The following is a 15008-nucleotide window of genomic DNA, read 5'->3' on the forward strand; positions in this document are numbered from 1 at the left end:
AAAAAATGATCTAAAGTGACGAATCTTCAAACTCGTACATTTCTAAAACGTAGGAGGAGGTATTTATTGTCTGCCATCAAAGGAGCGTCCCGAAATCAAACATTTCTCTCTCTTCCAAGTCCTCGGAATGTTTTCGTGAGGGCGAAACCGATGAAATCAGCACTGAAATTTACAATCCCGACGTTAAAATATATGTCGACATTTATTGGTGCTGTTGACGGTGAGTTTGGCGCCGGTGGATTACAGAAATGCAGTCGCGGAATGTGAAACGCTACCGGTGTTGAACTTCTAAGAGTACGTTATGGTAAACAAAAGTTAAGGGTAGCCGGCCTTTCTTTTTCCAAATACTTTTTTCATGTTTATTCAAACTATTTCATACATTAATTATCAGCTTTAATAATGTCTTTTCATTATTTTATTATTATATAAACAAACTCAAATGCTTTGAATACAATCGATTTCATTTTGAAAAATTCCTAATAGTCTATCAATATTAGGAGATCAAATTTATTTCCAAAAATTTATTTACTAACAATTGTGAAATTTGTTGATCTAACTTATAAAATATTAACAATGGAATAAACAAGTTCTTCCACAAATATGATCATTGATATATGAAATGTAATAGCTTACTTATCCTTGAAAGACATCTTGGATACTTCAATTATTCTCTTGTTACTGTAAACAAATTATATTTAAAAAGAAAAAAAAACTCCAGAGGAAGATTTCTATTACCGTAGCCGTACGATTCCAATAAATTACCTACTCGCGTCTACATCATGGAATATTCGCCTGCTGTGCGAATGAACAAATTTAGAAAATTAGGTATACTTACTATTACGTATCATAGTATATCATGTTCAATCAAAAACAAACATGAGTTTGTTTTACTCATTTTTATATATTTGTGATCAAAGTGTACGATTGAAGTCAGAGGCGGACCATTAACTTTGGGGGCCAGTTAACCTAAATTAATCCATGTTTGGTTAGTTGTAGCAATTCATTCATCATTTTGTCGAAAAACATTGTTTTTCTTCGATTTTTAATTTAAATTATTTTTCTTTTTTTGTATCATGAAGAAGACCCTTTATGAGCTGCACCCATAAAGCTGCATCATGCCTAAATAATATTTAAATAATTTCATTTCTTTTTTGGTCTTAATATTAATAAAATGTATTATTGTATATTGCGGATTATAAAAGAAATTGAAGAAATAGAGGGAAGGAAGAGGGAAGGAAGAGGGAAGGAAGAGGAAAGGAAGAGGGAAGGGGTGGGAAGGGGTCGATTTTCGATAGCAACATTTACATATCTGTAAGGTGTCCGACTGAACGCGTGCCGGTCTCTCACTGCATTCCCGTACGCGCATTTTCTCTGGATATATTTAATTCAGGGTGGGTGTATTTTCGAATCTGTTTGACTAAAAATAACTGGAACGTGTTTCACTGCATTCCATTCATGTTGTGGATTTAAATTCTGGCGCCGTAATACGTAATGATTTACGATACGGCTTCACGCGAACTTTCGCGCTCAAAAAGATATCATACTGATGACTTTTTATACTAAACTTACCCATAAAACATTAATTAATGAAGTACTAGATCATTAAAGTATTATAATAATCACTATCATACAATCATAATGGATCAATGAACGATGTGTTTGAAAATGAACGGCTACTTAGTATATGATTATTTTGAATTATTATCAAAATCATATTTAATGGAGTTGTTTCTAAAAATCCATCAAACATAAATTAAAACATTCACATTACCAGAGCTCATATATGTATTTTGTCACTGTTTATGAACATTATTAGTAAAACGTGTGTAAATGGCGTAAATTTTTATCATATGATGCAAATGGATTGATGAATTATAGAATCAAACTTTAGACAAGGTTGACAAAGTATGAAATAGGCAAAGAAAAAAGATGTTTTCTCTTTTAAATAGGATGGAATAAAAGACTTAAGTTGTGATATGTCATAATAGAAGCTAAAATTTGGTGTTATGGGTACTTTGTTCATATTTCCATATAATGCAAATCGGTCGATAGGATACAAGGAATACTTATGTTTGATGAAACATAAAATCAAACTTTAAACAAAAGGACGAAGTAGGAAATAAAAAAAATAAAAAAAGATCTTTTCTTTTTTTAACAAGAGGATGAAATGAAAGAGGTAAGCCGCAATACACCATAATAGAAGCTATACAATAACGTAGGATTCTGTCATCCGGCGTGTTAGTTCTCCAAGCGTTTCACCTCGCCGCCACTGGCCCATTATAGTGGGACAGAACTTCACCGATTCACAACTATACACATAGTGGTGTGCGCCTTTGAACGGTGAGCGCGGCGTTTTCTACCCGCTCTTCTTCTCTTCTTGTAAATTCGCATCTTTCGTCATATCGATAAGATAAATGTGTGTGCCCGCGGTGTTACTTCTTTTTATTTTTTATTACAAGAAGATTAACCGACGAACTTTCGATTTCTAAATTTTACGATTTACTTTGGCCCTTCTATTTTTCATTTTTCTATTCTTTCTCTTTTTTTCAAGGAAGATTTAAACTAAGAGGATCGTTGGATGTTAACGATCCTATTTGGTGAATCAAAAGTAATGAGAGTACCTGAAAGATAATATTCTAACTTATAAAGCAACGATCGTCTTGCGAATTTAGCAATAATAATTAATTAAACTAATTTACGCGCGCACACGTCAAAATTAAAGAAAAAGAAAAGAAAATGAGGACTTTAAAGTTGATACTCATTATACTCTTTGTCATCAATTTAATTTTGTCTGTTACACTTTTACATTATAAGGTAAGTAAGATAAACAAATAAGGTGACAATTAAGAGAACGTTATCCTTCTTCGATAATAGTAAAGTATTCGTATGTAAATAAGCTGATATTTATCTTTTTTTTCTATAATAATTCATATTATCTAAAGAGTATAAAGATAAATATTAATTATTATAATGTTCTTGTTAGTTTTCGTTTATTTTAAACTTATTGTTAGACAGAGTAGGAGTTCTTCCTGGCATCATACAATGGCTACGCCATTGAATGGGCAACGATCGCATAACACGCGGCTTCTCAGAAGTAGAAATGTTCCATCTCTCGCATCGTTGAGCGTATCCCATTCCAGTCCATTCCACTCATACCGTTCAAACACATACCGCTACGTCCCATTTTCTTCTTCGAAGTCCGTAACTCATCTACGAAGTAAACACGGGCTTTTGATGTTATGCTCTTCGTTGTACGAAGAAAACAACAACAAAAAGTAAAGAAAAAACGTTTATCAGTGGCAAAGATAAAGACTTTTGAATTTGAAAATCATTTGTACGGTATTATTTTGTTGAATCGGTTACGAAATCGTCATTTTGAATTCACTTTTTTACTTTTAACAATAAATTTCTTCCATCCGTTTTTCAAATGATTCGGTCGCCATTTTGATTTCGTTTCTCTTCTTTTATCGGACTTTAAAATATGATATCTAAATATCGCCAATGACGATTACAACATTAAAAACTCTATAATAATGATCTATACGGTGTCAGGCAAAGTTTTCTAATTCAAGAAGGATTTATAATGAAATGACGGCAGCCACTGTCCAATCTTTTCAAAATTCAAATGCGTTAATCTCGTTAAGCATACCGAAAACCGAGCGAAGAGATGACGACGATGTATCCCAAACAAGGCGCACGAAGAATCAGAAACAACATTGCAAAAATGATTCCACGTATCTTGACTCGTTGCCAAAGGTATTGTAATATGTTTGAAATAAAACAAATAAAGAATAAGGACAATAATAATAAATAATAAATAATCATTTTTCTTTGAACTTAACAGCATAACAATTGCTACAACGAGGAATTAAGTTTAGGAACCCATAACAATGCTTCAGATGAGCAAGATGATTATTTTTCTATCAAATTAGAAGAAAGCTTACATTTCTATAAGAGATCAATTAAGATTAATTACACTAACATTGAGAGTATTTACAATGAAGATAATTACTTCGAGAGAAATAATAATAATAATAGTAGTATAATTAGTGAATACGCTTACGATAGAAATTTGTATCCCAATGAAGAAATTTCGAGTACATTTACCAATATATTGACGAAAATATTTCAAAGTTTGACTAACACATCGCTCGAGGAGAGTGAATCCATGATAAATGGTATGCTTATTATACGAGAACACCAGTACACCCGTACACCAGTAGATCCGTGCGATAAATGGTTAATTAACGAAGACAGACTGAAAGCTGCATTTATGGGTGAGGATAATTAGGATTAAAATTAAATGCTATATAAATATTATATATAAAAAGCTAAATGAAGCACATATCGATATTTCAGAACATCTCACCGTACTTCCCAGCTGCCCCTGCATATATCCGAATTTCATTTTTTATGACAATCAGATCTGGGATGAAAAGCAAAACAGACATTACCGTTGGCGAGACGTGAGCACCCCAATCTACCGATTGGATGTTTACAAACCTGGAGCATCCTATTGTGTGCGCACTTTGTTGGGTATGGGAGCTCTAACTGTTTCGGCTCAACATTGTTGCTACGATAAGAAAAGAAAACTGATAACGCGCGGTTCCGGTGCAGGAATACCATATTATGTTAGTCCAGAAGTATCTATGATTCTTCATGAGAAAATAGACATTTTACCTTGGCGACTTTGTAAAGGAGACTTTTCTAGGTATTTTTATTTAGGAATTTTTTCAAAAATCCTGCAATAGGTATCCGTTCTTAACAAAAAAAAGTACATATGTACGTTGTTTAGATTTAACGAAGTGAGGACACCTAACAACGATAAAGGTTGTCGTGTAAATCCAAAAAAAAAGGAGTATCAACGACAACTGAACTCTACCAAAGATTTTTGAAGGTCTTTAATTTTCATGCATGAAGATGAGACGAAGCGGAAGTGTTAAATAAATAATATTTTTTTTATTTTTAATATTTTTTATTACAAATATTATTCAAACTTTATTGACTTCGTTACAAAAAAGAAAGAGATAAATCTTTTAAGTACAAATAAAATCTTACCAAATTGTTAACCAATATCTATATATATATGTATATATGTATATATATTTATGTATATAATATACTTTCAAATATTCCCGCTCTTTCTACCTTATCGACACAACGATGCGGTCAGTTGTTATGGTTACTAATTGCAAACACAGGGCCGATACTGTCCCACACACAATAATCCTTTTATTTTAAGATAAGTAAATCATATTTTAAATAACGATGGATTGGGCTACGGATTTAGAAATTACATCGAAGAAGGTACATTCGTTTCAATAATCGTCATAATTAATAAATATTTATAATTAATTAATTATTTAATATTTCTTGACGAGCCTATATCAATATTATCGTCAAATTAGATTTAGATAAAATATTAAATGTAATAGTTTTTCATAACTGTTAATATTTACAGCTTATACCTAGACTCGGCAGAAGAGCAGGTCAAAATATTATACAAGAAGAATCAAAATCAGACGACGATTTGTTAAATAGTCCAATGTCATTTTCTTCAGGACGCTTGACGCAACCACCTGTGGCGCCACCTCGTGCCAGAAAAACTGGTTGGGGTGACGATTTGAAAGGCAGCAAGTTAGTGTTGAAATAAATATTCCGAATTTATTTGAATATTTTATTCTCCCATATTAAAAAATAATTCGATTGTCAATTATCTGATCTGTTTATCTGTTAACTTTTAGGACAAAAGCATCATCTAATGTCATCGAACAGTGAGTATTTATAATGAACAAAAATCTAGAATCAGACATCTGTAGTCACTAACAGATTATTCCTTAGGGATCGATTTCGATCTACAGAAAAAGAGAATCAACCAGATGGTAAGATTGCAACAAATGTTTGTCAATTTGATTTAATGATCTATTAGATATCATTTGTAATTAAAACATTAATTATAATTAGAATTGTATTCTTATTATAGATATTCCTGTGATTCCGGATTTAGATGAGATCCAAGAAGACAATATTGTCTCTGATTTATCAAGCGCACCTGTGTAAATACATTTTTCTTACTTTTTCTATTAATAAATTTGACAATTATTCAAATACATTTTAATTATTCTATATTTGTATTATATACATTGAACATTAATTTATTAAGTAGGATTGACACGAACAGAGTAACGGCTTATAAAGAATTAGACACGGATTTAATTAAAAACGAAGCATTTACATCATTGGATGGTATCAGTCTGTTTTCTCTTACTGAAAAATTATATAACGAAAATTTAGTTAAGGAACCCGACGAAGCTTGGAATTGGAATCTTCTGTTCACACAAATTGCATCTGAAATAAACAACGAGGCACAGAAAACATTAAATGTTTAAAAACATATTTATACGTATGAATGTAAACATAATTTAAGTATTAGTTATTTTTTATACTTGAAATGTAATAAAAATTATTTCCTACACTTTACAAAAATACAGTCAAAAATATTTATTATCAATTATATACTACGTAATAAATTATCCTTTTAATTACGAGCAATTACACAAATAAATTTAAATTCTATAGATCATTCATTATTTTAAATTATTGAAAAGTAAATTTGACCATCCTAAAAGTAAGTATTTATTATCGTTAAGGTATAAGCCCGGTGTGACGCCCAAAATTTCGACCTTTTTTCATGAATTTTTTTATACATGAAAATAAAATGCGATTGTTTTGAAATTTAGATATGTTTTTATTATAGTCTTAAAGTGTACAGAAAAATTTTTTTTTAATTCATTTTACATAAATTTATCTACCAGATTTTCTATCAAAATGTGGCCGCTAGTATTTTTAATTAAATTATTGGTAATTAATTTTTGAGAAAAATTCACTCACTTGGTTTTTAAATAAAATATCATCCACTTCACGGCAATATATGTAAAGACTTTGAAAAATTACGATTGCCGTTGCGCACTTGACCGCACCTCTTCGCAGTCAGGTGTAAACAGGTATGATTTTGATATATTTATATATTCATAATGAACATTTATTATTTTTATATCAAATTAAAGCTAATTTTTTTCTATTTATTATGATATACGATTGCCTAATTAAATCTGGCCGTAAATAAGGCTTGCCGGCTGTTAAAGATGGTAAAAATTAAAGGTAGAGTGAGAAAGAGTTATCGCACAACATCACTTGTCAGACGAGGATAGCGATTGCCAGCCGCACAACACTTTAAAGCCACTGCGCATGCGTCGATTGCTAATGTTCTCAACTGAATAGCTGCGACATTATTATTCTAATCACGCTGTTTTGGAGCTACTGTTTGCACCGGTGGTTGAGAACACTCAATACATATAATATATATATATATATATATATATATATATATATATAATTATTATATAAATTATATAATTCGAGCGTTAACAACTATTCTGAAAATTATGGATTGCATAGCTTCAATTTTATCAGTGTAGTATTTGGCTGTCATACCCCAAAGTTGAATTCCATATGTCCAGGTAGCTTTTATGATTATTTTATGTATAGGCTTTTCAGATCAAGATAACAATTTTTCATTTCCAAATAACAATTTTTTATTTCAAATTAACATTAAATTTTTTCATTTCAAAATAATAATTAAAAAACAGTTAGAAATAAAATAATGAATGATAATTTAAAAAACTTATTCACATAATGTGCTATGTTAATTTTTAAAATTTATGTGCAATCATATTTAAAACAGTATTTATGGAATTAAAAATGTTTAGTTAGAAGTAATGTCACAAATTTTTTCAATAATTAATGTCTTCTCGTTTAGCACTGACAAACAAAATGGATTGACTCAGTTTTTCACTGGTCCGTAAAAGGAATGTTTACGTGGAATGTTGCAGCAGTATTTTTACATCTAGTAGTTTGATATGTTTACAAAATATATTTTTTTTCTATGTTTACATCTCAGCATTCAATTTCTCGCAATCAGTCGAACAGAAAAGTACGCAAGTAAATTAAAGCAAATATGAAGACAATTGCTTCAAATTGTTTAAAAAAAGTAATTTCTTTTTTGAATGACAGCTTATTAACACGTCAGACATCGAAAAATTGTATTGTTAGTTAATCGACAGTGCAGAGAATAAGAAAAAAATACTGTAAAAGTATGTTATTAAATGTTAGAAAAAGATCCAAAAAATTATCACCGCAGGATGAACAAAGAATTATACAGTTTGTCACATCTGGTGAAGCTTCAAGTGCCGCCATGGCCGAAAAATTATTAAAAAAAGATACGGATATACAAATAAGCAAGTGGACAGCACAAAGAACTCACAAAGGAGCTGAGTTTAGAAGCATTAAGAAAAAAAACTTTCAAAAATCTAAGTTTCGAGAGAATGACACGAATGCACAGTTTCAAGAGTAAGAAAATTGTAGGATTTATTTATTATAATATTATTACCATATAGAATAAAGGTCACCGGTATGGTCTCTTGCTGATAAAAAGTACACTTTTCCAAATTCAAGCAATAAAAATGGAATGCTGAATGCGATAGTTATAAATAGACACCAAAATTGTAGGATGTTTATCAAAGGAAATATAATTCGTCAGAAACTAAGTAAATATAAATTATCCTTTTTTTGTTAGTATGGTTTTCGATTTCCCGCTATCATCTACATTCTTGCGCTGTCTAACAAAAATTTTAGGAATAACGAAATAAAAAGGTTACAAAAAACATATGGAAAATACTGCTGGACTGAACAAAGGTTCTGGTAAAATGCGATGAGAGATCTAATAGAGATATTCTCTAAAAATGTTTTTTCAACTCTGTAGCCTGCCACACTTTAAAACCCTTATTATCTATAACATATCTCGTCTTTATTCTTTGGACCACAAACTTATTTTTCTAAATACTCTCATATAAATAAAGATCTGAACAACGAAAAATCTAAAAAACGCATTGAATCGTATCGCTCTCTCAGCTTATCGAACTGTGTAAACAACGAGTCTCGAATTTGGAACCCGTGGTAAACTCCACCAATTCACACTGGGCGTTCAGCCTGTTAAAAATGTTTTTTTATTACTCATGCGGGAAAAGTACTATCTTTTCGGTCGCTATTGGGGTCGGAAAGATGCTGTTTGCCTACTTTACAATAACAACAAGCTTTTTGAGTAAAATAAATATCAATTTCAGTGCGAAAAGTTTACTTGTCGCATCCAAATTATACTTACCACACGAAAATTGACGATAAAAAAAAACATAATCAAAGTGTCAATATTATAGGCGATAAGATTAATATTTAGTTCTTCATTTACTTTATTTCCTGTTTGAATACGCTATCGACCTTGGTGAAAGGAAACTTTACTCAGAAATTGGAAAGAAACGATATTCCGTTTAAAAAAAACGAAGTTCCGTTATGCAAATAAATTTACTTAAAATTTTTAAACTTTTTCAGTATTGTTTTGTGGAGAGGGAGGGGGTCTCTGCCCTCCCAACTCCCGCCGGGGCTCTGACCCCGGACCCCAATTATGTACCAAATATGTCCCCGCATTCATAATAAGAAATAGTATATGCAACTAGTGCGAAGTTGACGATTGCCCACGATAGTGAATGAGCGCACCATAGAGATATTACAGATAGAATAACAAACCATAGGCGGTTGTGTAAGTGGAAATGTCTCTGCATGAAATAGCACAAAAAACGAAAGGTTGATGTTGTCTCTCTCTAACTCATGCGATACTGGCGCATGCGCATTTTTTATTTTATATATATTTTTTATTTTTTTTATCGTAGTAGCTCGTTAGATGTTCGATTGTTCGCAAGTTAGAGAGAGACAACACCAACCTCCTATCTTCTATCTCTTTTTATTTCGCCGACAGGTTTTATGCTGGCTTGTTTGCTCGATGTGTAGTATCTATATAGAGCGCACTCGCTTCGCTCGTGCGGTCAACTTCGCTCTCGTGGATAATTGACAACTTTCCGCACTAGTTGCATAATATATTATTTTTATTACTCATGCGGGAAAAGTACTATCTTTTCGGTCGCTATTGGGGTCGGAAAGACACTGTTTGCCTACTTTACAATAACAATAAGCGTTTTGAGTAAAATAAATGTCAATTTCAATGCGAAAAGTTTACTTGTCGCACCCAAATTATACTTACCACACGAAAATTGACGATAAAAAGAACACAATCAAAGTGTCAATATTGTAGGCGATAAGATTAATATGTAGTTCTTTCTTCATTTTATTTTTTGTTTAAAAACGCTGTCTTAGACGATAAGATTAATATTTAGTTCTTCATTTATTTTTTTTCCTGTTTGAATACACTGTCGATCTTGGTGAAAGGAAACTCCACTCGGAAATTGGGGGGAAACGATATTCCGTTGTTTATAAAAAACGAAGTTCCGTTATGCATGATTCACTACGATCTTTATCAAAAACAAAAGCTGTACCCATCGGTTGACTATGGGGGAGGATCCTTCTGCTATTGGTCGATAGTATTCAAAATCTCCTTCCCTCTCCAAAGGGGTGTTACTCATTTATGATATAAATACTATATTATATCATAATCTGCAGTTAGTTATATTTCTCTGTCTGAACCCCACGATATCAAAGAAGTGAGGTTGACATTTAAATAAAATAATTTATACTCGCGTATTAAAAAACTAAAATTAAAAATTTTAATAAGAAACATGACTGATAATCCCCACTTGATACCGGAAGCTGATAATGAAGATAGTGATGAAAGAGATGATGAAAGTGAGTCTATACCGCCGGAAATTATTGAAAGAGCAAATGAGGTGATCAATAATCTCATTCCTGCAACATCACGACCAAGATATGAATCGGCATACCGAAAATTTATGTTGTGGCGAACAGCAAAACGGATTACAAGTCTTTCTGAAGCGGTTTTTTTAACGTATTTTAGTGAACTTTCCGAAACGCTCTCGCCGTCAAGTTTATGGGCTAAGTATTCAATGTTGCGAAGCATGATTGATATTAAGCACAACCTCAATATATTTAATTATTCAAGATTAATTGCTTTCTTAAAGCAGAAGAATAAAGGTTTTAAGAGCAAGAAAGCTAGAACATTGAGTCCTGAACAAATTGACCGATTCCTGCGTGAAGCTCCAGACCGCGAATTTTTGGCTACAAAGGTTGTTAAATTAATTAAATATTTTAATGTGATCTATGAATCAATCTTAATTGGAATTTTTTAATAACAGGTTGCTTTAATTTTTGGGGTGCAAGGTGCATGTCGGCGAAAAGAATTTTGTGACGTAGTGATGGATGATATACAAGATAAAGGTGACATGTTATTGGTAAAAGTTCCGGACATTAAAACTGGCAGATCTAGATCATTTGTAGTGATGAACGAATTTTACGATATTTATAAAAAATATGCCAAATTACGTCCTACCAACTTAAAAACAAAAAGATTTTTTATTAGTTATCGAAACGGTAAATGTACAACTCAAAACATCGGCATCAACACTTTTGGTGGTATGCCGAAAAAAATAGCAACGTTTTTGAAGTTGGCAAATCCAGAAACTTACACTGGACATTCCTTCAGAAGAACTTCAACTACTTTGTTGGCTGATACTGGTGCTGATTTTCTTACCATAAAAAGACACGGAGGATGGAGCTCTGTTGCTGAAGGCTACATCGAAAATTCCGTGGATAACAAAAAACAAATCGGCCAACAAATCGCAGCAACTATAACTTCCAGGCCGTCTACTTCAACAGCTCAGCAGCCACAAATTGATGTAGCTAATGAACCAGCAAGAGAAGCAACGATCGACATTGGAGTAAAAAACGAGGACAATTTTGAAATTTTGAATACGGTCTCATCAACAAATTTCCAAAATTTAAATATTTCGTTCTCAAATTGTTCGAACATAACAATTAATTTAAACGGTAGTAAAACTAATTAAAAAATGTTGTTTAATTTGTACTTGATTGTTAAATAAATAAATTTACTTAAAATTTTTTAACTTTTTTAGTATTGTTTTGTGGAGAGGGGGGGCTCCGCCCTTTCCCCGACCCCCCCGCCGGGGCTCTGCCCCTGGACCCCAATTATGTACTAAATATGTCCCCGCATTCGTAATAAAAAATAGTATATGCAACTACTGCGAAGTTGTCGATTGTCTACTCATTCGCTCTCGTGGGTAATCGACAACTTTCCGCACTAGTTGTATAATATATTATTATTTTATTGAAAAATTAGTATAAGTTTCTTAAATACGCAAATATTACAATTAATAATATAATTTTCTTGTATGCATGGGTCAGTACATGTCTTTGGATATTTTTTATAAAAACATATAGAAATCAAATTTAATAGACATATTTTGTCTTTATGCATCAAATATATTTTATAAAGAAGCAAAATATAAAAATGTGACAGTAATTTACTTGCTTTTGAATGGAATTTGTCAGCTGCTCCTTATTTATTTCACAGTATTCTCTAATTCTTTTTCTCTGATGCATCTGATAATCCTTTTTTTTTTTTTAATATTTCAGACAATACAATTATTATATATTCTATATACTTCATAATTATTTATTATAATATTTGCGAAATAAAGAATTTAATACTAATTTTTCAATAAAATAGAAACATTTTTAAATAGAAAAGAAATACCACATTTGGTAAAATAAAAACAGACCACGCACCTTCCTTCTTTATTTCGACCGTCGGTTCGTTTGAATCTTATAATTTTGTCGCATACCTACGTGGTTATCTCTGTTTATTCTTCTACCCTTCATCGCTCCTATCTACAAACAGATATAGTATCGAAATTATTCTATATGTGTTCACGCTTCGTAGTATGCAGTCGCACGTTTGTGTCCACACATGTACGACCAGAAGCGATAACTACGAAGCAGAGCATAAAGAGGAGACCGAGAATAGGAAAAACTATATAGCTATGATCTGTCTCATTCTCTCGAAGGCTCAATCCTATATGTTTGTCTCTATTTCTTTTTTTACTAAATATCGTGGCCCTTGCATAGCGGCCCGTCACTCCGATGCCTATCCGTACACTGGCTCCGTTGCCTCGCCATCTACCGGTTCGTTGCCTGAACCACTTATTTCTTAAGGACCGTGCGTCTAGACTTTTACGCCAACTAGTGGCAAGTATCCAAAGCAGTTGGGATCATGTATTTAACGTAAATATACGTGATTTACTTTAAAATAATTATAAATAAAATATATTTAATTTTTTTAATAATGCCAGCTTCGTGACAAAATTGTTGTGTTCTTGGATGTAATAATATATCACGTCGAGAACGTGGATTCGGTGTGAAAGTGAAATTTTATAAATTTCCAGAGAGCGTGTTAGGTAGGAACCTCATGGAAAATAGTAAAACGTAAACAGTGGATGAATGCTGTGAAAAATTACGTGTAAGTACAATATTAATTAAAATTTAAAAAAATGAACTGTAACATTCAATAAAATTATTACATTTAAATGCGACGTATGTAATAATTGATCATTTTGTTGATGAAATTTCAAATATTTGTGGCATTTTTCTTATAATTATGACTTAACCTTTTAATTCTTTTCTTTGATTTCAGAAAAAATCCAAAAGCCTGGGTACCAAATAAATATACGAGGATTTGTAGTACGCATTTTGTAAATAATGAAAAATCAGAGCATCCGTTACATCCATCTTATGTTCCTTCGATTTTTCCTGGTCGTGAAAATATAAAAAGAAACATTCAATCCTTAGAACGTTTCCAACGCGTCAGAAATCGTGAAAGAAACACAGTCCACATCAATAAATGTGTTGTAAGTGAAAAAAATAGAAATAACATGAACATTGAAAATACGATAGATACAGTAATGGAACAAGGTGATGAAGAACATGCAAGTAGTGTTGAAGAACATCAGATTGATATTCATGTTGAAACTGTTACGGTGAAGCTTGTGCAACGGAGCATAAGTTGTCAAACGGAGATAGTCACAGACGGAGCTTATGAAGATTTGACATATTTTTTTTGTAATCTCAACTATCATAACGATTTAAGCACGGCCGCAGTACAGGTAAATATTCCAATAAGAAAAACACAAAATAAAATTTGTGAAGCTAAAATACCAATTGTAAAAAATGTTCAAGATTCGAGTTGTGATCCAATAAATATAGATCTTGTCATGACAGTTCTAATGTTATTCGTTTTTTCAACAACACCGTACACATGCTTTGATTTGAATAATTTTTTGCCTTTCTCATCGTTTTGGTCATGTATAATATTATTAACTACAGGTTGAAATCCATATTTTATTGTTTTTTCCATTGTTAAAACTTTTTTTAATGTTATTAAATTTTTGTTTTGATCTCACTATGTTCACCAATGAAACACAAGAGAGCGTTCACTCCGACAGTAATGCTGCCTCTATATTTCACGCACGATCTCTATTCTAAATAAGTTTTCACTTCAAAAAGAAGCCGATGTTATCGAAGAAAAATATAAAGCTCCCTTTGGAATGTGCCAAAAAATATCAAAACTGGACAACTTCTGGATGGAAACGGGCTATTTGGTCCACAGATAAGACCAAAATTAATAAAAAAATTTCAGATGGCATGTCATGGTTCTGGATTTGTAAAAATGAAAGGCTTTGTTGAATTCTACGCAGTATTCTTTATTCTGCGTTTATATTACCATATCTACAAAATGCAATCGATACTTTTATGTATATAAATAATATCCGATATCTAATGTGGGACACAGAGTGTTTTGTTCTATCGATGGGCGGTCCTTCTTAATTTTGTTTTCTTTATCCCTACCAAGGGGCAGCTACATCTTAAGTGCTTGGCGACGAAATATTTTTCTTTTGGTTTATTCGTTATTCGTTTATTCCTTTTCTTACTGCTGATTGAGTAAAGACGTGCTTCCACCTTATCATATAAAATAAAGAGAAAATTGTTTTATAAGAAAGAGTAATTTTTTAATATTCCCTATAACTCAACAGGCTTAAACCACGATATGTAAAGCAAACGGTAAAACATAGAGG

General features: G+C 31.9%; 4 protein-coding genes across 8 annotated transcripts; all 4 read left to right on the forward strand.

Annotated features, from left to right (window-relative positions):
- Positions 1-2291: 2291 nt before the first annotated feature.
- On the forward strand, positions 2292-5135 carry LOC107068762 (uncharacterized). Of its 2 annotated transcripts, XM_015325481.2 has the most exons (6): positions 2292-2814; positions 3012-3275; positions 3645-3756; positions 3845-4277; positions 4360-4711; positions 4796-5135. In XM_015325481.2, exons 2-6 carry the CDS (start codon positions 3043-3045, stop codon positions 4893-4895), a joined length of 1230 nt encoding a protein of 409 aa, XP_015180967.2. In that variant the 5' UTR covers positions 2292-2814; positions 3012-3042; the 3' UTR covers positions 4896-5135. The 2 variants fall into 2 exon arrangements, with proteins under 2 accessions (XP_015180967.2, XP_015180968.2); XM_015325482.2 differs by lacking the exon at positions 3012-3275 and having other exon boundaries at positions 2300-2814; positions 3553-3756.
- Positions 5133-6583, forward strand: IFT43 (intraflagellar transport 43). Of its 4 annotated transcripts, none has more exons than XM_015325470.2 (6): positions 5133-5307; positions 5462-5637; positions 5745-5774; positions 5830-5882; positions 5984-6056; positions 6164-6583. In XM_015325470.2, exons 1-6 carry the CDS (start codon positions 5269-5271, stop codon positions 6387-6389), a joined length of 597 nt encoding a protein of 198 aa, XP_015180956.1. In that variant the 5' UTR covers positions 5133-5268; the 3' UTR covers positions 6390-6583. The 4 variants fall into 4 exon arrangements, with proteins under 4 accessions (XP_015180956.1, XP_015180957.1, XP_015180958.1 ...); XM_015325471.2 differs by having other exon boundaries at positions 6167-6583; XM_015325472.2 differs by having other exon boundaries at positions 5842-5882.
- Positions 6584-10680: 4097 nt separating this feature from the next.
- Positions 10681-13396, forward strand: LOC107068753 (uncharacterized). The gene is made up of 2 exons (XM_089174301.1): positions 10681-11147; positions 11217-13396. Exons 1-2 carry the CDS (start codon positions 10683-10685, stop codon positions 11922-11924), a joined length of 1173 nt encoding a protein of 390 aa, XP_089030427.1. The 5' UTR covers positions 10681-10682; the 3' UTR covers positions 11925-13396.
- On the forward strand, positions 13144-14976 carry LOC107068759 (uncharacterized). The gene is made up of 2 exons (XM_015325474.2): positions 13144-13396; positions 13571-14976. The coding sequence occupies exons 1-2, from the start codon at positions 13374-13376 to the stop codon at positions 14262-14264; spliced, it is 717 nt and encodes a 238-aa protein (XP_015180960.1). The 5' UTR covers positions 13144-13373; the 3' UTR covers positions 14265-14976.
- Positions 14977-15008: the final 32 nt, after the last annotated feature.

Source organism: Polistes dominula, unplaced genomic scaffold, assembly GCF_049000335.1.
Source record: "Polistes dominula isolate Pdom_NZ unplaced genomic scaffold, Pdom_raw_medaka contig_28, whole genome shotgun sequence".
Lineage (NCBI taxonomy): Eukaryota > Metazoa > Arthropoda > Insecta > Hymenoptera > Vespidae > Polistes > Polistes dominula.

What these genes read in the sequence shown, in the direction of transcription:
- LOC107068762 (XM_015325481.2), top strand. Translation starts at nt 3,043, where the DNA reads ATGGCTACGCCATTGAATGGGCAACGATCGCATAACACGCGGCTTCTC. An exon ending in ACTGAAAGCTGCATTTATGG is followed by an intron (nt 4,278 to 4,359) that starts GTGAGGATAATT and finishes TCGATATTTCAG; the next exon opens with AACATCTCACCGTACTTCCC. An exon ending in TGTAAAGGAGACTTTTCTAG is followed by an intron (nt 4,712 to 4,795) that starts GTATTTTTATTT and finishes TACGTTGTTTAG; the next exon opens with ATTTAACGAAGTGAGGACAC.
- IFT43 (XM_015325470.2), top strand. Translation starts at nt 5,269, where the DNA reads ATGGATTGGGCTACGGATTTAGAAATTACATCGAAGAAG. An exon ending in TAGAAATTACATCGAAGAAG is followed by an intron (nt 5,308 to 5,461) that starts GTACATTCGTTT and finishes TAATATTTACAG; the next exon opens with CTTATACCTAGACTCGGCAG. An exon ending in AAAAGAGAATCAACCAGATG is followed by an intron (nt 5,883 to 5,983) that starts GTAAGATTGCAA and finishes TTCTTATTATAG; the next exon opens with ATATTCCTGTGATTCCGGAT.
- LOC107068753 (XM_089174301.1), top strand. Translation starts at nt 10,683, where the DNA reads ATGACTGATAATCCCCACTTGATACCGGAAGCTGATAATGAAGATAGT. An exon ending in GCGAATTTTTGGCTACAAAG is followed by an intron (nt 11,148 to 11,216) that starts GTTGTTAAATTA and finishes TTTTAATAACAG; the next exon opens with GTTGCTTTAATTTTTGGGGT.
- LOC107068759 (XM_015325474.2), top strand. Translation starts at nt 13,374, where the DNA reads ATGAATGCTGTGAAAAATTACGT. An exon ending in AATGCTGTGAAAAATTACGT is followed by an intron (nt 13,397 to 13,570) that starts GTAAGTACAATA and finishes CTTTGATTTCAG; the next exon opens with AAAAAATCCAAAAGCCTGGG.